Here is a 26,837-nt window from a genome sequence, read left to right as displayed (position 1 = left end):
AGTTAGAACAATTAACCAGTGGAACAACCTGCCTCCAGAGGTGGTGAATGCTCCAACACTGGAGGTTTTTAAGAAGAGACTGGACAGCCATTTGCCTGAAATGGTATAAGGTTTCCTGCCTGAGCAGGGGGTTGGACTAGATGACCTCCAAGGTCCCTTCCAACTTTATTATTATTATTATTATTATTATTATTATTATTATTATTATTATTATTATTATTATTATTATTATTATTATTATTATTATTATTATTATTATTATTATTATTATTATTATCTCCTCATGCCTATCTACTCTTGACCTCTCAATACAAGACATCTCAGTCAAAGCATTACCAGTCTTCCACCTTGGAGTCCATTGGGGAGGAAGTGGTGACCACATGACCTCAAATGGACCAAATGTCAATATCCTGCTCATCTTGCAGTATGAGGGGACACTGAGTGGCTAAGGATGTACTTGGGGCATGTGCAAATAAGTTATAGCCATGTGGATTACCTGGCATCTTCCTCCTTTAATGAAGATGTCAAGTGGTCAAGACAGATGACATGGTGATGCTATCCTGGAAGTGCCAATCAACAAGAGAACCAATCAGCTGCTCAGAATTCAAATATAGCTCCAAACAACTGACTACACTGGCACACAAGATGCTTACAAACGAAGGAGAACAGGACAAGAAAATCCTGCTGATGATGACACCTAGTTTGGTAGCGAAACGTTCAGGAATTATATTAAAACAAGCTTGGAGAACAAACCACAGCCAAAATAACAAATACTATGCCTAATTGGATAAATGGCCTAGCTATTAATATACAGAACACTTATTCCATTCTCATGAACCAACGTACTTCAAAATGTAACCTATAACTTGTTGTGTCAGTAGTTAATTAATGAGAGGTTTCTGTGAAGCGGGAAACACGGTTGCAATTATTGGTTAATGTTTAAACGGCGGGAAATTCCGGGCTGGGGATTGGCTACAGTTCAAACGTTCCGGAGTATATAAGCCGAAGTTTAACTGACAGTTGCCAGTTGACATATGTGTATTAATAAACGTTCTTACTGAGAAACCTCACTGTGTCATTCGTCTGTCCGAACCTAACAAGTGGCGACGAAGGTGGGATTGACGGCGGACTAGTGAAGGAGCGGCGATAATCAGCTGCGCGTAAGGCGGTAAAATTTAAAACACAGTCAACCGTTGGCGGCCGTGGCAGAATTTAACAAACCTCCGAATGGCGCAAGTCGGCTCTTTGAAAGAGTTCGATCCAAAATACCCAGAGGATTGGGAAGAATACGTTGGCCAGGTCGAAGGGTTTATGCTTGTTAATGGCATAACCGATGACCGGAAGAAGGCTGCAGCTCTATTGACCATCAGCGGCACACCCGTTTACCGGGTTGCCGTCGGCCTGTGCCAACCAATGCCGGTATCCAGTGTCTCGTACGCTGACTTATTGGCCAAATTAAAAGTGCACTTTACGCCTAAGAGATCTGAACTGTTTTGGAGGCGTATATTTGAAAAGCGCAATCAGAGACCTGGCGAGTCGATCACGAAGTTCGTTGCAGCGGTCAGAGAGGCAGCTTTGCGCTGCAAATATGATAATCTCGAAATCAGAATTCGAGACAGAGTAGTGCTGGGCTTGCGTGATGAACATTTACAAAATCGGATTATTGCCAAGCCCACCGGGGATCTACAAGAAGTCCTCGACGAATTGCTAACTTACGAATCTACTGGAAGTGGTAGTCGAGACCCCCCCCCCGCAATAGCATGGGCACTTCAGCCGAAATAAATCTTGAAAGCCATGTGGACAGTGGGGAGGTGGATCAACAATGGGAAGCCGACATAGCCGAAGTCGCCAGAAGATTCGGGAAAATGTCGGCAAGACCCTCTCGCAACGAAGCACCAGAACCGGGACGCAGATACCAGACAACAACACCGCAAAGACAACCGAGGGACAACCCGACCAGACCGCACGACACAGACACCAGATGTGGAAGCTGCGGGGGCAACCACCCCAGAGCAACATGTAGATTCCGTTCCGCAAAATGCAGGATGTGCGGGAAAACGGGCCACATCCAGGCCATTTGCCGTAGCCGACCTCGCGACAATCGCCTCCATGAAATTGACGTTTGGGCCGAAGGTAAGGTAACCCCCTACTGTCGTGGCATTGAGACCCCCAGACCTTTGGCACGTTACCCCAACCGCGGGAAGGTGGCGCGAGTCAACCACATAGGGAACCCAAAAATTAATCATATTCTGAGGCCTAAATTAAAAATTGTAGTCCATTTGCAAGGAATTCCCTGCAAAATGGAAGTTGATTCTGGGGCCTCAGTATCAATAATTTCTAGTGAAACTCTTAAACATATTGAACTTAAAAGTGGCCGTAGAATTCCACTTAATTCGACTAAAATTCAGTTAGCGGATTTCCAAAAAACTCCAATACACATTAAGGGAAAAGTCACCATTAGGGTTAAATATAAGGGATTTAATGGCTTCTTAGACTTATTAGTCACCGAAGGCCAGAGAACTAGTTTAATTGGCCTTAATTGGTTCCCAGCCCTAGGAATCTGGGTCGGGGGAATAAATACTATTAATAATAAGACCCTCAAATCTGTCTGCGATGAATTCGCAGACTTATTTGATGGGTCTTTAGGTAAATACAAAGGGCCCCCTATTAATTTTAATTTAGACCCCGCAGTAAAACCCATTAGGCTTAAGGCCCGACGGGTGCCTTTTGCCCTTAAACAAAAAATCGAGGCCGAGCTCGATAAGCTTGTAGGCCAAGGCGTATTAGAACCGGTCGAGGGAGGCTTGTGGGAGACACCAATCGTCACACCCCTAAAACCTAATGGGGATGTGAGGATTTGTGCCGATTATAAAGCCACCCTGAATTTAGGAATGAAAAAGCATGCTTACCCGGTCCCAACGGTGAAGCAGGTCCTCGCGACGATCCAGGACGGTGCCATCTTTGCCAAGCTTGACTTGGCGCAGGCGTATTTGCAACTCACTGTTTCCAGGGAAGCTGCTGAAGCTCAAACGATTGTTACCCACAAGGGGGCGTTCCGAGTCCACAGATTGCAATTTGGCATTGCAGCAGCTCCAGGCATCTTCCAGGAGGTGATGGAGAGGACATTAAAGGGCATACCAGGTGTATGCCCTTACTTTGATGATGTCCTGATTGCTGGAAAAACTGAAGAAATTTTAGCTGATCGTTTGGAACAGGTACTGGGAAAATTTAGAGAGGCAGGACTTAAATTAAAAAAGGAAAAATGTTTTATTGGAGTTAAATCCACTGAATTCTTAGGGTTTAGAATAGATGAAAAGGGAATACATCCTACAGCTGAAAAAATTAGAGCAATTAAATTAGCACCTGAACCTAAAAACAAGGCTGAGTTACAAGCCTTTTTAGGGCTAGTTAACTTCTATCACACATTCTTGCCACATAAAGCTGCTATCGCAGAACCATTACATAGATTGCTAGACAGAAAAACCCCTTGGCAGTGGCAAGAAAAACATAGAATTAGCTTCCAAACCTTAAAAGATATTCTATCTAGCCAATCCACGGTTACACATTTTATAGAAAATAAACCAATCTATTTAGCGTGTGATGCTTCACCTTATGGTGTTGGGGCTGTCATCAGCCATATGGATAATCAGGGCCATCAAAAGCCAATTGCATACTATTCCAGGACGCTCACCAAAGCTGAACGGAATTATGCACAAATTGACAGAGAAGCATTAGCTATAGTGGCAGGAGTAAAAAAGTTCCATGATTACCTTTATGGTAGGAACTTTACCATATTCACTGACCACAAACCATTATTGGGACTGTTTACCACAGACAAACAGACACCCCAGATAATGTCTCCTAGGATGCTTAGGTGGTCAATTTTCCTGTCAGCATATTCATTCTCTTTGAAACATAGACCTGGCAAGGAGATGGGTCATGCAGATGCCCTTAGCAGACTACCTTTATCTAACACAGAGGATGACCCCGCGCCGGTTGGTCAAATTCTGTCGTTACAAGAAATACCTGAATGCCCCTTGACAGCTAGAGACATTGCTGATGCCACTAAAAAAGACCGAATCCTCAATAGAATTACAACCTGGGTACAAGGTGGATGGCCAAATAAGAATCCTGACCCTAACTTCACTCCATATTTTAGGAGAAAAGATGAATTATCATCTCATTTGGGTTGCATCTTGTGGGGTAACCGAGTTGTCATTCCTGAACATCACAGGAATACTGTAATAGCAGAATTACATGAGGGTCACCCGGGGATTGTCCGCATGAAGGCATTAGCTAGAAGTCATTTGTGGTGGCCTGGGTTAGACAAGGCAATTGAAGAGTGCGTATCAGGGTGTTATCAGTGTCAGCGCTCTAGGCCTGAACAGGCACACGCACATACACATAAGTGGGAGATGGCCAGGAACCCATGGTCTCGTATACATATTGATTTTGCGGGGCCATTTCAAGGCATAACATTCTTAGTTGTGGTGGACAGTTTCTCCCGGTGGTTGGAGGTTGTGCCTGTTACCACTATGTCATCTGCTAAAACAATTCAGGTTTTGAGGGGCCTCTTTGCCACCCATGGGTTACCTGATGTGATTGTATCTGATAATGGGCCCCAATTCACCTCTACTGAATTTCAGGATTTCCTCAAGGCCAATTGGATTAGGCACGCGACGTCGGCACCCTTTCACCCTTCCACCAATGGCTTGGCTGAACGCAACGTCAGAACCACAAAAGACGCTCTGAAGCGGATCATACGTGGCGATTGGCACCATAGACTTGCAAAGTTCTTGCTGGCTCAGCACACGACTCCCTGCACGGCTACCGGTAAAAGCCCAGCTGAGATGAGGTGGGGCAGATGGCTAACCACTAAATTGGACAGGTTACACCCTGACAGAATGCCCACAACTGCTGAACCTGACATGCCAAACCGGTCTCTCAACATTGGAGACTTAGTTTGGGCCAGGAACTATGGACATGGGGACAAATGGGTTCCAGGGGTAGTCACTGACATAACGGGGCCGTTATCTTACACCATTGAGGGGGAAGGGAATAGAGTAATCAGAAGACATATTGACCAATTAAGGAAGAGGGTTCCCGAAAGTGTGTTAGACAATGCGGGTCAAAATGAACACATGCGCGACACTACATTCTGGCATAACCAGTCTGATACTACAGCTGTTGGGGGGGGGAGTGGAAACTCAACCCAGGTTAGCAGAAACAATTCCACAGCACGGTCAAATCGATTGGGAGTTGTTTCCAATGGAAAGACCAGCAGTTCCTGTGCGGCAACAACAGCAACAACAACATCAGCAACAACAACAACAACAACAATTGTCTGATAGAGCATTATCAGAGTCAGTGTCCCAAACATCTAGGCCCATAACAATCAGCCAGTCTGCAAACACAACTGTAAGTTGCAAGGCCAATAGATATCCTTCAAGGGTTCACAAGCCACCAAAATATTTGAAAGATTACGTTAACAAATAACATCATCTGGGGGGGAAGGGGTGTTGTGTCAGTAGTTAATTAATGAGAGGTTTCTGTGAAGCGAGAAACACGGTTGCAATTATTGGTTAATGTTTAAACGGCGGGAAATTCCGGGCTGGGGATTGGCTACAGTTCAAACGTTCCGGAGTATATAAGCCGAAGTTTAACTGACAGTTGCCAGTTGACATATGTGTATTAATAAACGTTCTTACTGAGAAACCTCACTGTGTCATTCGTCTGTCCGAACCTAACATAACTCATATGTAGCTTCTTGAATCCCTCATATCTTACAAAATTGACTAAATATTCCATCATATTTATTTTATTTTATTTTTATTTTTTATTACATTTATATCCCGCCCTTCTCCGAAGACTCAGGGCGGCTTACAAGCTTAGCAGTAGCCTTCATTCTATGTATATGCCTGCTTATTAGGGCTTTCACACACACCCCAAGCGGCATTATTACAAAGTCAGCTTATTGCCCCCAACAATCTGGGTCCTCATTTTACCTACCTCAGAAGGATGGAAGGCTGAGTCAACCTTGAGCCTGGTGGGATGCGAACCTGCACTAATTGCGGGCAGCTGGTGTTACTTAAGGAGGCATTAGCCCACTGCTCCACCAAGGCTCTTCGTACCATAGCATTATATGCTCCTTTTATATATTTTTACTACTGTTATCCATATACTCTATGCCGCACGCTAAATATTCTAATCATCACTGAGACGATGTAAAGCTTATTCCCATTATTCCCAATGTCATCCTTCCTCTGGAATAGCATAGCCTGTCCTCCCATCCCAGAATTCTTACAATCCCGATCCTGCTTACTTCCTGCAGATGTTAAAAGACCTAGATCAGGGGTAGGCAACCTCGGCTCTTTTATGACTCATGGACTTCAAGTCCCAGAATTCCTGAGTCAATTTGGTCTAGTGCAGGGGTAGGCAACCTCGGCTCTTTTATGACTCGTGGACTTCAACTCCCAGAATTCCTGAGCCAGCATGGCTCAGCATGGAAACCTCTCCATTTCTCCTCAGCTTGGCTGACTCAGGAATTCTGGGAGTTGAAGTCCATGAGTCATAAAAGAGCCGAGGTTGCCTACCCCTGACCTAGATGTTTCCCTAGGCATAGAACTAGGATGTTAGAGGAGTCCATTTTATGTGGGTTTTGTGTTCTTTGGAGACAGGCTATATAGGACCGAAGACCAATTTATGTTTAAATTACTTTCTGCCGCTCATTTGATGTATATTGTGGGATGTAATCCTATGCTAGTATATAGGAGGGAGATGAGGAGGGAGATGGAGAGAGAGAGACAGTCTCTCAGCCCTACAAAGCAGGCCAAGACAAGCCAATTCTGGAAGAAAGAAAATCTTGCCCAGAAAACTTCTCTCTCTCTCTCTCTCTCTCTCTCTCTCTCTCTCTCTCTCTCTCTCTCTCTCTCTCACACACACACACACACACACACACACACACAGAGAGAGAGAGAGAGAGAGAGAGAGAGAGAGAGAGAGAGAGAGAGAGAGAGAGAGAGAGAGAGAGAGGGTCCCTTATTTGGTTACAAATGGGGAACCGACTAGCAGCAGGTGGCGCTAAAGGCTCTCTCATCGGGGACATGGGGAAATGCGAGTTCAAGATACAGAAAAGGGCGATTAAAAGTGGAAGAAGCGGGGAGAACTCCCGCCTCCCAAACCCCGCTTTAAGCTTCCTTTAGGCCGCAGAGGCGGGCGCGGGCAGGGATTGAGATCGCTGATAAAGAATGAGCTAGTGGCCCGCCCTGGTTGTGGAGACCAGCGGTAGAGAAGAAGGCTAATTCCCCGTTATCCAGACCGGAGGCTTTGGAAGTCGCCAGGCAGTGAGTGTGGCTGATGCACGGGTAGTAAAAGTCATCTGAAACCGCACTGGCTGAGGTGTCAAAGCCTCAATTAAGGATATGCTGTATGAAGAGTGAGGGGTTCCACAACCTCCTAGCCCTTTCTAGCTACCTTATCCAGCCTCCATCACACACATAATACACCTGGCTGACTCGACTATCCACCATGGAAACAATGGGCTCCATGATGGCTGGGCTGATGGGAATTAGAGTCCAAACCACATCTGGGAATCGCCAGGTGGCTCATCTCCATCCATCTTCAGCCTGACAGCCTCATAGCTGGCGGTATTTAGTGGTTACTTAAAAGACAAAAGCACTTCCGAGAGCGCAGCGTGCATTTTAACCGGATATTTTTAATTGCTCCTGGGCTCTGGAAGAGCCAACTTCAAATCTTGCCCTCTTGCTGAGTCACACGCCTAGAGTGGAGGGTAACTAACGGGAGGGCCGGGCCTTGCCAGATGGCTGCAACAGTTTGGCAACCAGCCTGGTCTCTTTGTCACCAGGGAATTTCTAAGGTTGCACAACCCCCTGAAGCGAGTTCCTGCCTATTGAAACCCTGGGCATTCCTCCATTGTGGTACGAAGCCAATGACGGAAAGGCAAAGAAATATATGCACTAATAGTTAGATGTGTGAGGTTGCATGTGACTTTACTGGACACTGGGGGCAAAGGAGGGGAATCCACCCAGAATAAAAGAGGATAGCCCATGGAGGAGGAGGGAGGGAGGTTAGCCCTCTGGGAGCGAAGGAGGGGAGACCACTGGGAGTGAGTGAAGGGAGTCCATTTTAACATAAGTTGATCAGTACAGATCTAAAATGACAGGTCAATTGCCTCCCTGGATGGATGGAACCTCACAGACTCCCTGGCTGACACAGGTAGTCCTCGACTTACAACCACAATTGAGCCCAACATTTCTGTTGCTAAGCAAGACAGTTGTTAAGTGACTTTTGCCCCATTTTACAACCTTTCTTGCCAGAGTTGTTAAGTGAAACACTGCAGCGGTTAAGTTTAATGATACGGTTGCTAAGTGAATCTGGCTTCCCCATCGACTTCGCTTGTCAGAAGGTTGCAAATGGTGATCGCGTGACCCTGGGACACCGCGACCGTCATCAACGTGAACCAGTGGCCAAGAGACTCAATTTTGATCACATGACCGTGGGGATGCTGCAATGGTTTTAAATGTGAAAAACACTCATAAGTCACTTTTTACAGTGCCACTGTAACTTCAAACAGTGACTAAATGAATGTTCATAAATCGAGGACTACCTGTAATTATGGGAGCTAGAATCCACTACACTTCCAGCCAGGACAACATCTGGAAGATCTATAACGTCATATTCAGTTCACCTGGGGCTGACTCTTCGCTCAGTGTAATGTGGGCCATGTCTTCGCTCCTGGCAGTTGGCAAAGAAAAAGGATCATCTTTAACCATCCAAGACAAAGAATTAATTGAGATTGGAGGGAGAGATGAAGCATTTTGCAAAGAAATTAAATGTTTGGAAATCTGTTTGCCAGGTGGATTTGTCCCAGTTTCTGCTGCTTCTCCCCCTTCTTCAGATTACCATTTTTCCAGCTCAAACCCTCAAATGCAGCACTTTTGCTGTTCCCAGAGCTTGAAATAACGAGAGGGAGAATGTCTCTGAGTATCTACAATACAGCAGTGATTCTATTTATCTACAATTTTGTGTATTTACAATACAGCAGTGTAGCAGTATTATTTATCCTTTTTTATTACCTTCTTTACCTCCCCCTTTTATTGGTGGTATTACTATTATTATGGTTTGTCCAGTCAGCCAGATGTTCAGACTGGATTATTCCATCTATTGCTTTGCATATACACTGAGTGCTTCTGTACTGGAGACAAATTCCTTGTGTGTCTAATCACACTTGGCCAAATAAAGTATTCAATTCAATTTTTGAACTTGGCAATTTTAAGAAGTATGAGCTTCAAATCCCAGCATGCTGAGGAATTCTGGGACATGAAGTCCATGCAGCATAAAGTAGTCAGGTTTGGAAAAACACTGATTTACTGTCCATTATGCTTTTAGGCCAGCCACAAGGAATCCTGACTTTGCTATAATTATGGACAAAGATGGCTAAAGCACAGGAGGAATACCAAATAAGTCAGAAGAGACAAAGAGTGTTACTGGGAGGCTGGTCCATGCCCAGAACATTTGATGTCTCAAACAGAAATTACTTTCAAATCTGTATCATGTCTTCTGATAAAGCAGTTTTGCTTCCGGATAAGTAAATCTCCCATACCTTTTATTTCAAATTTATAACATTTCAATTTGGCCTGTCCTCAGCCAAGTTAGGAAGCCTGTTTCTCCTCTTTTTCCCTTTAAAAACTCTTTTCTCATCTGTTGCATGACTGTTGCACTGCTTTCTTGCAGTCTAGACAGTTCCAGTAATATCCAATTATTATGTCTCCAAGTTTCTTTGGTTTTAATTTCCAAAATGTCCTATTTCTGCCCCCGCTCAGGTGGATTTGCTCCAAAACCTCAGTACTTGGATTGACCCAAAATGAAAGTATCTCTCTGTACAATCTGTATGTTGAAAAAGCATTTTTTAAAAATATCTATCCATTCTCTATATGCCAGCAACCACATTCTCTTTCCCTCTCAAAGAATTTAAAAATGAAATCTTTCTTGAATTCAATCCATGTTGACCACAAGGATAGGTCCACATGATTTTCTTGGCGCAATATTGTATAGATAGTCCTTGACTTATGATCACAATGGAGCCCAAAATTTCTCTTGCTAAGTGAAACATTTGTTAAGTGAGATTTGCCCCATGTTATGACCTTTCTTGATGCAGTTGTTAAGTGAATCACAGCAGTTAAATTAGTTACATGGTTGTAAAGCGAATCTGGCTTCCCTATTGACTTTGCTTCTCAGAAGTTCGCAAAAGGTGATCACATGATCTCGGGACACTGCAACCGTCATAAATATGAGCCAATTGCCAGGCGTCTGAATTTTGATCATGTGACCATGGGGATGCTGCGAAGTTTTCCTAAGTGTGAAAAATGGACATAAGTCACTTTTTTCAGTGCCCTTATAACAGACATGTCAAACACAAGGCCCGGGGGCCAGATCCGGCCCTCGAAGTGGTTTCATGCGGCCCGCGAAGTCATCCTGCAAACAGTGAGGGAACGGCCTCCGCTGCCTTGGCCCTGGCCCAGAGATCCTCCTTCTGCCAGAGACCCTCAGATCTGTCCCACTCCTGCCCAAGCCCCCATAGGCACCCTTGATGCGAACAATGTAGAGCTGGCCACACCCACCCAGGCCATACACACTCTAGCCACGCCCACCCAGGAGGCCACGCCCACCCTGGCCACACCCACCCGGCCCCCTGAGGGCAACTGCAATGCTGATGCGGCCCTCAGTGAAATTGAGTTTGACCCCCCTGCCTTATAACTTTGAAAGGTCACTAAACGAAAGGTTGTAGGTCAAGGACTAACTTCATAGAAGCAATTAACAACTGCCTTCTTATGGTAGAATTTTAGCAGTCTTCTTCTTGGGCTTTCCTGTTGGTATCCCATCCAGTAGAAAAAAGAGATCACCCAAGGCTGGCAATTACACCTCCTACAACATGTATAGAAACACCCACACCCTCTTGATGGGCTGGATTACAATTTCCATCCTTCTGCAAGCACTGGCTGTGGCTGATGGGAACAATAAGTTCTTGAAGGCACAAGAGTATGAAAGGGCAAAACCATGCATTTAGCTAGACCAGGGGTAGGCAACCTTGGCTCTTTTACGACTTGTGGACTTCAACTCCCAGAATTCCTGAGCCAGCTGGCTCAGGAATTCCGGGAGTTGAAGTCCACAAGTCGTAAAAGAGCCAAGGTTGCCTACCCCTGACCTAGTCCTAGACCACGGGTCGGCAACCCGTGGCTCCGGAGCCGCATGCGGCTCTTTGAGCCGTCTCCTGCGGCTCCCAGCCGCCCGGTGCGCGCGCACCTCTTCAAACGGGCAGTGGTGCGCGCGCACCTCTCCAAATGGAGAGTGGCACCGCCCATTTGGAGAGGTGCGCGCGCACCTCCCCGAATGGGCGGAGGTGCGCGCGCACCTCCCCAAACCTTTGGAGAGGTGCGCGCGTACCTCCGCGCGAACGGGCCGCGGCGTCGTTCTTTCAGGAAGCTGCCGCGGCCCGTCTGCAAAGCTGCCGAAAGCGGCAGCTTTGCAGATGGGCCACGGCAGCTTCCTGAAAGAGCGACGCCGCGGCCCGTTCCGAGAAGTGTGCGCGCACCTCCCCGAATGGGCGGAGCTGCGCGCGCACCTCCCCAAACCTTTGGAGAGGTGCGCGCGTACCTCCGCGCAAATGGGCCGCGGCGTCATTCTTTGAGGAAGCTGCCGCGGCCTGTCTGCAAAGCTGCCGAAAGCGGCAGCTTTGCAGATGGGCCACGGCAGCTTCCTGAAAGAGCGACGCCGCGGCCCGTTCCGAGAGGTGCGCGCGCACCTCCCCGAATGGGCGGAGCTGCGCGCGCACCTCCCCAAACCTTTGGAGAGGTGCGCGCGTACCTCCGCGCGAACGGGCCGCGTCGTCGTTCTTTGATGAAGCTGCCGCGGCCCGTCTGCAAAGCTGCCGAAAGCGGCAGCTTTGCAGACGGGCCGTCGCCGTCGGGCAACCGGGAACCGGTTCTATCTGACTTTAAAAAAAAAATGGTGACCGCGTGCATCCGCGCATGCGCAAAAAACCATTTTGCGCATGCACAAAATGTTTTTTTGCGCATGCGCGTGCATGGACACACGCACGCGGCTCCCAGTTTTTTAAATTTGTGATGGAACCGGTTCCCGGTGGCTCTTTTACTTTTTTAGGTTGCCGACCCCTGTCCTAGACCAAAGATCCACAAGGAGGCTTTACCCACCCACCCCTCCACTAAAATGGATTCAGAAATTATGACATGCTTTCGAAGTTCACAGGAATTTAATATATTTCTTGCATGATAAATATTTAAACCATGCACGTAGTTGGCCTGAGAGATTTCTCCCTTTCTCCTTCTCTCACACCATGAAGGCTCAAGGTCACACACTGAAACTAAATGCAGGGACCTTTTGCACACCACCCAGGATGGCAGCCAATTGCGACAGTATTAAAAGGGAGCTGGATAAGATCCTGGAGGGACAAGCTGCCCATGGTTTCTAACGTTACCAGTAGGACAATCAGGTTGGTCTAGTGCAGGGGCAGGCAACCTTGGCTCTTTTATGACTCGTGGACTTCAACTCCCAGAATTCCTGAGCCAGCATGGCTCAGCTTGGAAACCTCTTCCTTTCGCCTCAGCATGGCTGGCTCAGGAATTCTGGGAGTTGAAGTCCACGAGTCATAAAAGAGCCAAGGTTGCCTACCCCTGTTAGTGTTTAAGGTGCTGGCTTAGAAATTAGGAAATGATAAATTCTAGGGATGAAAGGCAGCTGGGTGAGTTTGGACCATTCCCCTCCCAGCCCAGTCCATCTCGCAGGGTTGCTGTGGGAAAAATGGGAAGAACGAGCATCTTGAACCCCTGTCCTGAGTTATACAGAATAAAGGTGGGAAATGAAACAATAAAGACATAAAAATAAAAATAAAAAAGGCTAGTTGTTAGGTTCGTATAGACGATCGACACCGTGAGGTTTAATGCAAGAACGTTTATTAACACACACATAAGTCAACTGGCAATTAACCGTTTAACTCCCCCTTATATAGTCTGCTACATTCAAACAGTGGCCAATCCCCAGCCCAGAAACTCCCGCCTAAATTGCACCAGCCAATAATTGCACTCAGTTTCCCGCTTCTAGGAAGGCCCATTTAATTAAACTACAGACACAACACCCCTTCCCCCCCACTAATGTTATTTATTAACATAGTCTTTCAAATATAATGGTGGCTTGTGAACCCTGGTAGGGTATCTATTACTCTTGTTGGCAACAGTCTCATTTGCTGTCTGGCCATTGGCTATTGTCTCAGATGTTTGGGCCAAGGGCTCTGATGACACAATGTTAGTGTTTTGATGTTGTTGAGTTTTGTTTTGTTGTTGTTGTGTTTGTTGTTGTTGTACTGGACGTCTATGAGATATACTTGAGCTACCCACTGGAAACAACTCCCAATCATCATTGCCCAGCTGAGGCACTGTGTTTGGTAGCCTGGTTTGCGTTTCCACTCCTACCTCTCCATACCCAGTAGTTGCTGAGCTAGGGTGGTCAGGATTGGATGTAACATCCTGAGCCTGTGTGTATTGGCCCACATCATTTTGCACAATTTCTGGGGCCCTTTTCCTTAATTGGTCAATATGTCTCTTAATTACTCTATTCCCTTCCCCCTCAATAGTGTAAGATAACGGCCCCGTGACATCAATGACCGCTCCCGGTACCCATTTGTCCCCTGGACCATAGTTCCTGGCCCAGACTAAGTCCCCGATGTTGAGAGACCGGGTTGGTATAACCGCCTCTGCTTCTGTGGGTAGTCTATCAGGGTGAAGTCTGTCCAGCTTTGTAGTTAATCTTCTTCCCCACCTCATTTCAGCCGGGCTCTTCCCTGTAGCTGTGCACGGTGTAGTATGCTGTGACAGAAGGAATTGTGCCAATCTCTGTTGCCAGTTGCCGCGGATGATTCGTTTCAGAGCGTCTTTTGTTGTTCGGACGTTGCGTTCAGCCAAGCCATTAGTGGACGGGTGAAAGGGTGCCGAAGTCGTGTGCCTAATCCAATTGGCCTTGAGGAAATCCTGAAATTCAGCAGAGGTGAATTGGGGCCCATTGTCAGAGACAATCACATCAGGTAACCCATGGGTGGCAAAGAGGCCCCTTAAAACCTGGATTGTTGTTGCCAACGACATTGACTTAACAGGCACAACCTCCAACCACCGGGAAAAGCTGTCTACCACAACTAGGAAGGTTAGGCCCTGAAATGGCCCTGCGAAGTCAATATGAATTCGGGACCAAGGATTCCTAGCCACCTCCCACTTATGGGTTGTCATGTGAGCCAGTTCTGGCCTAGATCGTTGGCATACATAACACCCGGCTACGCACTCTTCAATTGCTGAGTCTAACCCAGGCCACCACAAATGGCTTCTAGCCAGAGCCTTCATGCGTACTATTCCCGGGTGACCTTCATGTAATTCAGCTAATACTGGCTTCCTATGAATCTCTGGTATCACTACTCGGCTGCCCCACAAAATGCATCCTAAATGAGATGATAATTCATCTTTTCTCCTAAAATAGTGTGTGAATTTAGGGTCCGGATTTTTATTGGGCCATCCCCCTTGAACCCAGGCTGAAATTCTGTTAAGTATTAGATCTTTCTTAGTGGCTGCTGCAATGTCCTTTGCAGTTAACGGGCACTCAGGTATTTCATGTAAGGACAATATCTGGCCCGCTGGTGCAGGATCACCCTCAGTGTCAGATAGAGGCAGTCTGCTTAAAGCATCTGCATGGCCCATCTCTTTGCCTGGTCTATGTTTTAGGGAGAACGAGTGTGCTGACAGGAAAATAGACCACCTAAGCATCCTGGGAGACATGATCTGAGGTGTCTGCTTATCCGTGGTAAACAATCCCAGTAAGGGCTTATGGTCAGTGTATATAGTAAAGTTCCTACCATAAAGGTAATCATGGAACTTTTTTACACCTGCCACTATTGCTAAGGCTTCCCTGTCAATTTGGGCATAATTCCTTTCAGCTTTTGTAAGCGTCCTGGAATAATATGCAATTGGCTTTTGTTGACCCTTGTCATTCATATGGCTGATGACAGCCCCAACACCATAAGGTGAAGCATCGCACGCTAAATAAATTGGCTTGTTTTCAATAAAGTGTGTAACAGTGGAATGGCTAGACAAGATGTCCTTTAAAGTTTGAAAACTGATTCTATGTTTTTCCTGCCATTGCCAAGGGGTTTTCTTGTCTAAAAGTCTATGCAATGGTTCAGCAATAGCAGCTTTATGTGGTAAAAATGTATGATAAAAATTAACTAATCCTAAAAAGGCTTGTAATTCAGCCTTGTTCCTTGGTTCAGGTGCCAATTTAATTGCTTTATTTTTTTCAGTTGTTGGGTGAATGCCCTTCTCATCAATTCTAAACCCTAAAAATTCTGTTGATTTAACCCCAATAAAACATTTTTCCCTTTTTAATTTAAGTCCTGCAGCTCTAAATTTCCCCAATACCTGTTCCAACCGGTCAGCTAAAATTTCTTCAGTTTTTCCAGCAATCAGGACATCATCAAAGTAAGGGCATACACCTGGTATGCCCTTTAAGGTCCTCTCCATCACCTCCTGAAAGATGCCTGGAGCTGCTGCAATTCCAAATTGAAGCCTGTGAACTCGAAACGCCCCCTTGTGGGTAACAATCGTTTGGGCCTCGGCGGCTTCCTTAGACACAGTAAGCTGTAAATACGCCTGCGCCAAGTCGAGCTTGGCAAAGATGGCGCCGTCCTGGATCATCGCGAGGACCTGCTTCACCGTTGGGACCGGGTAAGCGTGTTTTTTCATTCCTAAATTTAGAGTGGCTTTATAATCGGCACAAATCCTCACATCCCCATTAGGTTTTAGGGGTGTGACGATTGGTGTCTCCCACAGGCCTCCCTCGACCGGTTCTAGCACCCCTTGGCCTACAAGCTTATCAAGCTCGGCCTCGATTTTTTGTTTAAGGGCAAAAGGCACCCTCCGGGCCTTCAATCTAATAGGTTTTACTGCGGGGTCCAAATTAAAATTAATGGGGGGGCCTTTATATTTACCTAAAGATCCATCAAATACGTCTGCGAATTCATCGCAGACAAATTTGAGGGTCTTACTTTGAATTGTATTTATTCCCCCTACCCAAATTCCTAAAGCAGGGAACCAATTAAGGCCTACTAAACTAGTTCTTTGGCCCTCGGTCACTAACAGGTCCAATGACCCATTGAACCCCTTATAAGTAACCCTAATGGTGATTTTACCCTTAATAGTTATGGGGGATTTTTGGAAATCGGCTAACTGGATTCCGGTCGGTTTAAGTGGAATTTTGTGACCACTTTTCCGTTCAATGTGCTTCAGGGTTTCGCATGAAATTATTGATACTGAGGCCCCTGAATCTACCTCCATTTTGCAGGGTATCCCTTGCAATTGTACTACAATTTTTAATTTAGGCCTCAGTATGTGATTGATTTTTTGTTGTCCTATGTGGTTGACTCTCACCCCCTCCCCGCGGTTGGATTGTCGTGCCCTAGGTCTAGGGGTCTCTATGCCACGATCCCAGGGGGTTACCTTACCTTCGGCCCATATGTCCATTTCGTGGATTCGGTTGTCTCGCGTCCTGTTGCGGCAAATGGCCTGGATGTGGCCGGTCTTTCCACACGATCTGCATTTTGCTGCGCGGAATCTGCAAGTTGATCTGGGGTGGTTACCCCCACAGCTACCGCATCTGGTGTCCGAGTCTCTCGGTCTGGGCTGGCTGTCTCGAGGTAATCTTTGCGCTGCTTGTGGCTGTTGTCTCCGGGCCTGGTCAGGTACTTCGGTGCGCGGTGGTCTGGCTGCCATCTTACCGAATCGTCTGGAGATCTCAGCTATGTCGGCCTCCCATTGCTGATCCACCTCCCCGCTGTCCACATGGCTTTCAAGATTGATTTCGGCTGAAGAGCCCATGCTATTGCGGGGGGGGGTCTCGCGTTCCCGTTGATTCATACGTTAGTAACTCGAGGACTTCCTGCAGATCTCCAGTGGGCTTAGCGATTATTCGATTTTGTAGATTTTCGTCCCGCAAGCCGAGCACCACTCGATCTCGAATCCTAATTTCGAGGTTGTCATATTTGCACCTCAAGGCCGCCTCTCTCACCGCTGCCACGAACTGTGTAATCGATTCGCCAGGTCTTTGATTCCTTTTTTCGAAAATCCGTCTCCAAAATAATTCAGACCTTTTTGGCGTGAAGTGAACCTTCAATTTAGCCAATAAGTCTGCATACGAGACGCTGGATACCGGCAGCGGTTGACACAGGCCGACAGCAATCCGATACACGGGCTAATGGTCAAAAGAGCCGCGGCTTTCTTTCTGTCGTCCGTAATGCCGTTTACTAGCAGGAACCCTTCCACCTGGCCAACATATTCTTCCCAGTCTTCTGGAAATCGCGGATCAAACTCTTTCAGCGAGCCGACTTGTGCCATTATTAGATTTTATTCGGCAACGTTGTACTTTGGTTGACTGTGTTCAAATTTTTTCCGCCTTGCACACAGCTGACTTTCGCCGTTCCTTCACTGATCCGCCGTCTATCCCATCCTCGTCGCCAATTGTTAGGTTCGTATAGACGATCGACACCGTGAGGTTTAATGCAAGAACGTTTATTAACACACACATAAGTCAACTGGCAATTAACCGTTTAACTCCCCCTTATATAGTCTGCTACATTCAAACAGTGGCCAATCCCCAGCCCAGAAACTCCCGCTTAAATTGCACCAGCCAATAATTGCACTCAGAGTTTCCCGCTTCTAGGAAGGCCCATTTAATTAAACTACAGACACAACACTAGTACCTTGTAAATTACAAGGTAAAGGTTCCCCCGCACATGCGTGCTAGTCGTTTCTGACTCCTTTTCAAAGCCGAAGAGCCAGTGCTTGTCCGAGGACGTCTCCGTGGTCATGTGGCCGGCATGACTAGACGCCAAAGGCGCACGGAACGCTGTTACCTTCCCACCGGAGCAGTACCTATTTTTCTACTTGCATTTTTACGTGCTTTCAAACTGCTAGGTTGGCACAACTGCTAGGTTGGCAGAAGCTGGGACGAGTCACAGGCGCTCACTCTGTTACGCGGCAGTTGGGATTCGACCCGCCAAACTGCCGACCTTCTGATCGACAAGCTCAGGGTCCTAACCCACTGAGCCACCGTGTCCCTACAAGGTATAGCAACCCCTAAATAAATAACTGCCCGAGCAAAAACCTCAGAGCAAGTTCGTCAGTACCTCCCAGATACAATTTGCTATTTTTTATTTTTTTTATTTTAATTCCATTTATATCCTGCCCTTCTCTGAAGACTCAGGGCGGCTTACAAGCTTAGCAGTAGCCTTCATTCTATGTATATGACTGCTTATTAGGGCTTTCACACACACCCCAAGCGGCATTATTACAAAGTCAGCTTAATTGCCCCCAACAATCTGGGTCCTCATTTTACCTACCTCGGAAGGATGGAAGGCTGAGTCAACCTTGAGCCTGGTGGGATGCGAACCTGCACTAATTGCAGGCAGCTGGTGTTACTTAAGGAGGCATTAGCCCACTGCTCCACCAAGGCTCTATCTATCTATCTATCTATCTATCTATCTATCTATCTATCTATCTATCTATCTATCTATCTATCTATCTATCTATATATTCTATAATATATAAGATATAATTAAAATATAATATAATATATATGTTATGTCATGTTACATTATTCTTTTTGTTGTTGACATAAAGAGCACCAGACTGCGTGAACTGTGTTTGGGTACAGCACTTTTCTGACTGTGGGATTCCGTCCCCCCCCCCCCCACACACACACCACCACCACCCCCACCCCCCACCCCGCATCTGGACTAGTTAAAAGTTTACCATCTTAAATTACATGCTGTTCCAAGCCCTGCAACTTTTTGTAAATTACGATTACGATTGTGATTGGTTTATGCTTGCTGGCTTCAAAACACCCCGCTGGAAACACGAAAGGAAAAGCCCTATCGACGGAAAGCGTCCCGTTCCAGGGGCCAACAGGATTTCCAGCCCAGCGGGATTTCCGAGAAGCCGGGCCGGGCCGAGCCGGGTCAAAGCTGGAGTGTTCCCCCCCCTTGCTTGTCCCCGCCTCCCCCGTCTTTCCTTCTCCGGCCGGGCCGTTTCCTTTCCTGCGCTGACTCGCTGCCGCTCCCCCCCCCCACTTCTCTCTCTCCCCCCCCCCTCTCCGCACCTCCCCCGCAGATCAAAGGATGGAACGCGGAGCTTGGCCGCGCGCCCGCCAATCCCCGACTGCGGGGGCGTCTTTCGCCGGGAGCCGAGCCGAGCCGGGCCGAAGCGAGCCGGGGAGAGTTTTCGGCACTGAGTCAGAGCGAGGCTGGCGGACAGTCAGTCGCTGGCGATCGGACATCCTCGGCGGCGGCGAAGGAGCAGCGAGACCCACCTGCCATGCTTGCCTGGGGTGTCATCCTGGGGCTCTTGCCCGTGTTGCTGGGCTCCGGCCGGGGAGAGCCCATCGCAGGTAAATGGGGGATCAGGGAGCATTTAGGACGTGTGTATATGTGTGTATGGGGGGGGGGTTCCCTTTCTCCTCCCTCCGCAAACTTTTCAACAACCGGAGAGTCTGTGGAGCAAACAGGTGCGGCTTTCAGGGTTGGTAGGGAAGGGTGCCACGAAGCTCTCTCTACCTGTTGAACGGCCGCGGTCCCGTTCAAGCGCTGGTTGAAGCGACCTTGGGAAGGGCTTCGGAGGGATGAGGAAGAGCCGGCAGGTAGAAGTAAAACAGAGGAGCGGGGTGGGGTGGGGGGTGGGGGGGCTGGCGAGTGAATGAATGAGCATAGGAATCTGAATGAACGGATGAATGAACGGATGTAGTTTGTCCGGAATCCCTTTTGTGATTTGACTACAAGACCCGCTTGTCAGGAGTCCCGGCCAAACCTTTGCGGACGGCCGTGGCTGCCTTTGTGGAGAAAACGTGGAATGAGGACCTCGCAGCGATTTTTAACTAGTCCAAGTATGCCGGTTTCCCCAATAACCCAGCTTTCTAGTCTAGTTGATACAGATGCTGGGGTGCGTTCCGCGCAAAGCGCGGTGCGTTCACACGTGATGTTAATTGTAAAGACTTAGATCTGCGAACCCTCCAAGCAGGAGAGAGATTCAGTATAAAGTCGGCGCGGTCATCTTCTCAGTCTAACAAAGATTCCCTGCACAGTTTTTCAGCAGGTGCAACTCTCTCTATCACGGCTTTTTTACGTCTCAGGGCTGAACCTCTTGAATCTTTTTACCTGTTAAGGAGTCGCTAACGGAACGATGTCGGCTAGGAGATTTACGAAAATGAACACAGTATAATTTTTCTTTTATCCCGCTTTTATTACTTTTATAAGTAACTAAAGGCGGCGAACGTGCGTAAAACCCTTTCCCACTTTTTATTATTAATTTATTATTTTTATATCTATATCTATATATATCTATATATCTATATATCTATATCCATATATCTATATATCTATCTATATCTATATCTATGTCTATATCTATATATATATCTATATATCTATATATTTATATATTTATATATCTATATCTATATCTATCTATCTATCTATATAATAAATTAATAATAAAAGTGGGAAAGGGTTTTGTGCACGTTCGCCGCCTTCAGTTACTTATAAAAGTAATAAAAGCGGGATAAAAGAAAAATCTAAAGAAATAAGTAGAATAACAGTTCACCCCTGAACTAAGCAATCTGCACATGCTTAGTGGCGCTTTCTTATCAGCTGCTGGCAAATTCCTGCGCTGAGTTAAAGCCCCGCCCCTCCCCGCGAAATCAATCACAGAAGTTGTCAGAATTGGAATGTTTATGAATGCAAGGCCCCGCCCCGCTCGACCCTGCCTCTTTCCTATTGGCGGGCTCTCCGGATAAAAGTCGAGGGGCGTCTCTTATTCCCGCAAGTGAGACAAGCGTGGGGGGGGTGGGGGTCGGCGGGCGGTCTGACGTCGGCGTCATGCGACCCGCTCTGAGTCATCGGTCCGACTCGCTTCTGGGCTCAGCGCCATCTGGTTGCCTGCTCGCTCGGGGCATGTTTTATCAATGAAGTCATTTAAAAGTGAGGAACGTGATGGCAGGGAGGGAGGGGGGGAGGGAGAAAGGCTCCCTCTCCTTTTAACCCCCTCCCGTCCCATTTTGCCATGTGATGCTCCCTGAGTTGACCCCTCCCTCCCCCCCCCATGTTCTCCTGTTCCTAACAGTGGTTCACGTTTCGGGGTGAAACACAATATCCACTCACCCCAGTGACGTTATGCCTCTGGAAATAGCCCTGGTGTCATGGGGGGGGGACTGGGATCACATGGATTAAGTGCAATGCCCCCCCATTTCTGAATCTTATCCTTATTTTACTTTCCTATTTTCACCCAGCTGATAATGCTTCTCATGACTTTCTTTCTCTTTCTTTCTTTCTTTCTTTCTTTCTTTCTTTCTTTCTTTCTTTCTTTCTTTCTTTCTTTCTTTCTTTCTTTCTTTCTTTCTTTCTTTCTTTCTTTCTTTCTTTCTTTCTTTCTTTCTTTCTTTCTTTCTTTCTTTCTTTCTTTCTTTCTTTCTTTCTTTCTTTCTTTCTTTCTTTCTTTCTTTCTTCCTTCCTTCCTTCCTTCCTTCCTTCCTTCCTTCCTTCCTTCCTTCCTTCCTTCCTAAAATTAATGAATTTTTAGGAAAGCAACTATGGCTGAAAACATGCTGGATTTCAATTTATTTTTTTTTTTTAATTCCATTTATATCCCGCCCTTCTCCGAAGACTCAGGACGGCTTACAAGCTTAGCAGTAGTTTTCATTCTATGTATATGCCTGCTTATTAGGGCTTTCACACACACACCCCAAGCGGCATTATTACAAAGTCAGCTTATTGCCCCCAACAATCTGGGTCCATAACCCTAGGAAGACAGGGACTATTGGAACTGGAGTCCAACATACCTGCAAGCGGGCAGAATCAGAAATACCAGAACTTTGGTTAATTCCACTTTCCTTTAGGAAGGCAGAAACTTTCTGATGCTGTTCGTGTGAAAAGGAGGGTGGGTGAACTCTCAACTCGCTTTCTGATTATTATTATTTTTTCCCCCTCAGAAACTAGCTGTCCTGGAGACCAGTCCTGGAGTCCTGACTTGGAAAAGTGCATGGACTGCTCAGTGTGCCAACATCAAAATAAGAACGATTTTTGCTCTACCTGTAAGTGGCTCCTAACTGCGCCTGGTACTGTGGTGGAGGAGGGCTCCATACATCTTTGATATTGCCGAGATAGCTCCTGGAGCACTCTGGGAGAGAGGATAGTGGCTGGATGTTCAGCCTGATGCTACAACATATGATTCTTTGGGGTTGAATGTTTGGATGGTGGAACGGTTGAGTGCAGGCCCGGCCTGGGACATTTTGCCCCAGAGCCCAAAGTCAAGATGCTGCTTCCTGTCGTTGCATAATCAAAAGCCAATAATCAATTAATCTGGAGACAGGATCCCAATCTCTCAGGCAGGTCAGACGGCACTCATAATGCCATCCCATATACCTGTATAGAGCTAGTGTGATTCCCTTCCCTGTCACATCTGCCACCGGAGAAGGCAGCCCTCTTTCTTTTCCCAATTTTGGGCAAGCGAGGGCCAAGGTTTATTCAGGGATGGTTAAAAAAGTGAAAAATTCAGCCTCAACCATTGATTAAAACTTTTCCCCATTTGTACCTGGGTTGCACAATCACATCTCCACAGCAGCCATGAAGGGGCGGGGCTTCTGTCACATGATTGTGGCTGCCATCTTGGCTTTTGAGGATACTGAGCCCACTTCTATTAGCTGTAGGTCTGCTAACTATAGTCTTTGTTTTTAATTTCCCCTCCACACACACTTTCTTTTGGGAGCAAGTGGTAGCTTGATAACAGGACGGTAGCATATAAATGTAATAAATAAATATATAAATGGAAGCAAGCGTTAGCATCTTCCACCAATCCTGAGAACAGCCACTGATGCCGCCGTTCAAATCTCTAGTTGCTGCTCTCCGTCATCTGAAAGCTCATTCTTTCTGGGGGCCTGGAGTTAATTAAGAGTTCAGAAAGACTCAGAGGCTTAGTTTTTGGCCAGCCTTTTTATGAGCAGGGTTTTGCCGTTGTGCTGCTGGCAATGAAAAAGATAATGGTTTTATTTTTCCCCCACCTCTATTCCAACATTTAAAACTGGAAAAAGTAAAGTCTTTGTATACAGTTTTATTCCGCTGCTTGTGGCAACTCTGCCTTGAGGGGCCTAGGTAGGCAGGAAGGGAAAGTATTTTTAAACAGTAGATGTCTGTTTCAGATTAAGAAATTGGCTGCATCAGCCAAAGATCCTTTGGGATCAACTAAAGGCTATTTTTTTCCGGTGAATTTAAGGTGTTCTTCTCTCCTCATTCTTGCAGGTGGAGACCCCCAGCCCACCAACGGCCTCAATCTGTGGGTGCTAGTTGGGGCATCGCTTGGAGCTGTTTTTCTGGCTAGCATCATTGCGGGCACAATCATTTATGCCCGCTGCCGAAGGCGAGAAAAGTTCACCAGTAAGTTTTTCCTTTTGGTGATATTTCATTCTAGTTGAAATTGTTGCCACAGCTAGTCCTCGACTTACAACCATTAATTTGGTGACCATTTGAAGTTGCAATGGCAAATGACTTACAGTGGGTCTTCACACTTACGGGCCGTCGCAGCATCCCCACAGTCACATGATCTAAATTTGGGTGCTTGGCAACTGGCACGTATTTACCAGCGTGCCAGGGTCATAGGATTGCCCTTCGCAACCTTCCCAGCTGGCTCCCAACAATAGCAATAGCACTTAAGACTTATATACAGCTTCACGGTGCTTTACAGCCCTCTCTAAGCGGTTTACAGAGTCAGCCTGTTGCACCACAACAATCTGGATTCTCACTTTTCCGACCTCAGAAGGATGGAAGGCTGAGTCAACCTTGAGCTGGTGAGGATCGAACTACTGGCAGCCGGCAGAATTACCCTGCAATACTGCATTCTAACCACTCCGCCACCACAGCTCTGCAAAGATAGTGGGGGGAGATGGATTCACTTAACAGCCGTGTTACTCACTTGACAACTGGAGTGGCTTGCTTAACAATTGTGTCAAAAAAGGTCATAAAAATTGGGCATGATGCACTTACCATTTGCCACGCTTAGCAACAGAAATTCTAGTCCCAATTGTCATTGTAATTCAAAGACTACTGAACAGCGAACATCTCTGCAGCCGAGTATCTACCTCTCTGTCACACTGATAAACTTTTAACCATATTTTTACTCTCTTTCCAGCCCCAATTGAAGAAACTGGAGGCCATTCAGCTCAAGAATCACTGATACACTGAAGGTGAGATCAAGATACTCCTAATCCCCAGTTCCTTTCCTAGTCCGTCCTTCCTTTCTGCCTGTGGGCAGAACACTTTTACTATTTTTATTAGAAATATCTATTGGTTTTATTGCCTTTAATATTGTAAGCCGCCCAGAGTTGCCTGTGGCGAGATGAGTGGCAAATTAAATACGTAAACGAATAAAGAAATAAAGCGACACTTTAAGAAGTGGAAAGAGAAACCAAGTTTCTAGTTCTCAAAAACAAACAACGGGTTTAGCTTGCCCTCTTTTTCAGAAACCTGCCCAGTGACCTTGAGCAGAAAACCTTTTTTTCTAGATAGTGAAACATTTACAGAAGCTTGGTATATTTGTGTGAAGTACAATGAAGTCATACTATGATAACAGAAGTCTCTTTTTTTCCCCCTTGGGCATAGTTCCGTGTTCATTCCTAAGCACTTTCATGTTTGAATAATCTCAAGGTTTTCCTAGTTCACATATTTAATTGGGACTAACCCCTGATTAAGTGTAACTTCTGAGTAAAGCTGCCTAGGATTGTTTTGTTGATCTTATACCCTCTCTGAAAATCTCCAACGTCATACTTGGAATGAGCAGTATGTATTCCATTTCATACATACTCCTTGTACTGATGATGTTACCTAGTTTGGGTAATGAAACATCTGCAAGAAAACAAGCTAGCTAAGAGAGCGGCAAGGAGCCCTCAATGTTCATACTTGAGGTATTTTTGTTTTTAAAACATTCTGCTCTTCATCAGATTTGCTGAAATAAGGGTATCGTCGTAAAAGTGGGAATAAGAAATCCAACAAATAAATAATAGATAAAAGGCACCATGGCCCTTTTTTAAACTTCATGACAACCCTGGGAGGTAGGCCAATCTGGTCCAAGAAAAGTCCCAACCTCTAGTTTAACCAGTCTGTTTCCAATGCTTTGCTTTCCCAAAATAATATATTCTGATATGTTTCGGCATATCCCAGCTACCATTCCCAACCAGTTGCCCTCCTTGGCCACTTTGAGATGTGTAGACTTCAACATGCTGACTGGGGAATTCTGGGAGTTGAAGTCCACACACCTTCAAGTAACCAAGTTGAAGAAACACTGCCATAGAGTGATAGGAATTTTGGAGGGACAAGAAGAAAGAATCACACTGAGTGCAAATTTATCTTATGGGTTGTTCTTTTTTCCCCCCCACAGATCTGTTGTTTTTTTTTCACCACTTCAGATTCAGGAAACAGCAAAGAAAACGTCACTTTTGGTTACCTCGACTTTTCTTGAAGCTGCAGGAGAGACGTCGTTCACCTGCCCTGGCATTCTGGGGCCTTACATTTTGCACACTCAGCAACGGGCTGTGAAACCTACTGTCTCTTGTTCCCATTTCAGGAAACAGGCCCCCTCTGGGGAAAGGGTGACCATCTTCCTTGTTAAACGTTTTGTGCTGTGAGAGGAGGGGAAAAAAACCTCACTTCTGGCACATACGTACCCCAGGCCTAATGCCTCATATTGGGGTGATTTATTTTTCTACAGGGGTTACAGTTTGGGGAACTTTGCAGTTCCTAGATCTGCATTGTGGGCCTCCTCCTTTGTCGTTTCCCTCCGGGGAACATTTTAAGGAAAAAAATGAATGTGATTTTTAGATTATCTGTATATAGAGAGATATTGGGTGCTAGAACTCTCCATGAAAGAGGAATATGGACTAGCCTCAACAGAGCTTCCCGCACCATTTTTTCCAATCAGTGGCTGGCCACTATATCAGAAAGACAATTTAGGTGTAGCTCCAGACGTTCTGGACTACAACTCCCATAATGCCATGAAAAATCACTGGTTGCCTTAGTTTTATGGGTGTTTTGCTCCATAAGGAAGGCACCAGTTTGTTTCCTCTGATTTTCCTCAGTATCCGTTCTTCTCTTTTTCCCTTCCCTTTGGTGCTGCCTGTTGAGATTCTATTTATGTCTCCTGCTCTCATAAGAGAATTTTAATTTTATGGTGTGATTGGGTTGTTTTTTTTAAACTGCATTCAGAAAAAAAAGAGGGGGAAAAAAGACTTTCATTTCCTGACACAGCATTTGTGAACTGAAAATAAAAATGCTTAAGTTTGGTATGAACATGTTGCGAATTGTCCCCAGGAAGTGAATGTGAATGTTGATGGGTTTGATATTGACCAACATTCTAAATCAAAGTTTGTTTGATGTATTAAATAAACCACAATTGGCCAGATTTGCATGATACAAAAAGCTGAAGCTGAATAAATCATCTTAAGGTTTAGTGTGAGATTCTATTTTTTTTTAACCTTTAAAGCGTTTCGCATAAATGAGACGAGTCTCTTTTTATGAATCCTGTAAGGTGGTTCAGCATGATGAGATTTCTAAGTGGAGGCAGAGGCATTCTCACTTGTGTCTCCTCTCCTGCACCAACTAAGTTGTAAAGCATATATTATATGTTTCAATAATCCAAGTAAAATCTCCAGTTAAAAGGTAGCAGATGGTAGGAAAC

General features: G+C 46.0%; 1 protein-coding gene across 1 annotated transcript; it reads left to right on the top strand.

Moving 5' to 3' along the window:
• Positions 1 to 1,865: 1,865 nt before the first annotated feature.
• On the top strand, positions 1,866 to 26,598 carry LOC308676289 (uncharacterized protein; the record flags this gene model as incomplete). Its single annotated transcript, XM_081342102.1, has 6 exons — positions 1,866 to 2,138; positions 19,236 to 19,512; positions 22,105 to 22,206; positions 23,411 to 23,545; positions 24,297 to 24,351; positions 25,542 to 26,598. The coding sequence occupies 5 exons, from the start codon at positions 1,866 to 1,868 to the stop codon at positions 24,347 to 24,349; spliced, it is 840 nt and encodes a 279-aa protein (XP_081198228.1). The 3' UTR covers positions 24,350 to 24,351; positions 25,542 to 26,598.
• Positions 26,599 to 26,837: the final 239 nt, after the last annotated feature.

This window comes from Vipera berus (assembly GCF_964194415.1).
Source record: "Vipera berus genome assembly, chromosome: W".
In the NCBI taxonomy this organism is placed as follows: Eukaryota; Metazoa; Chordata; class Lepidosauria; order Squamata; family Viperidae; genus Vipera; species Vipera berus.
Note: the sequence above shows the minus strand (reverse complement) of the source record. Positions and strands in the feature narration are given on the sequence as shown.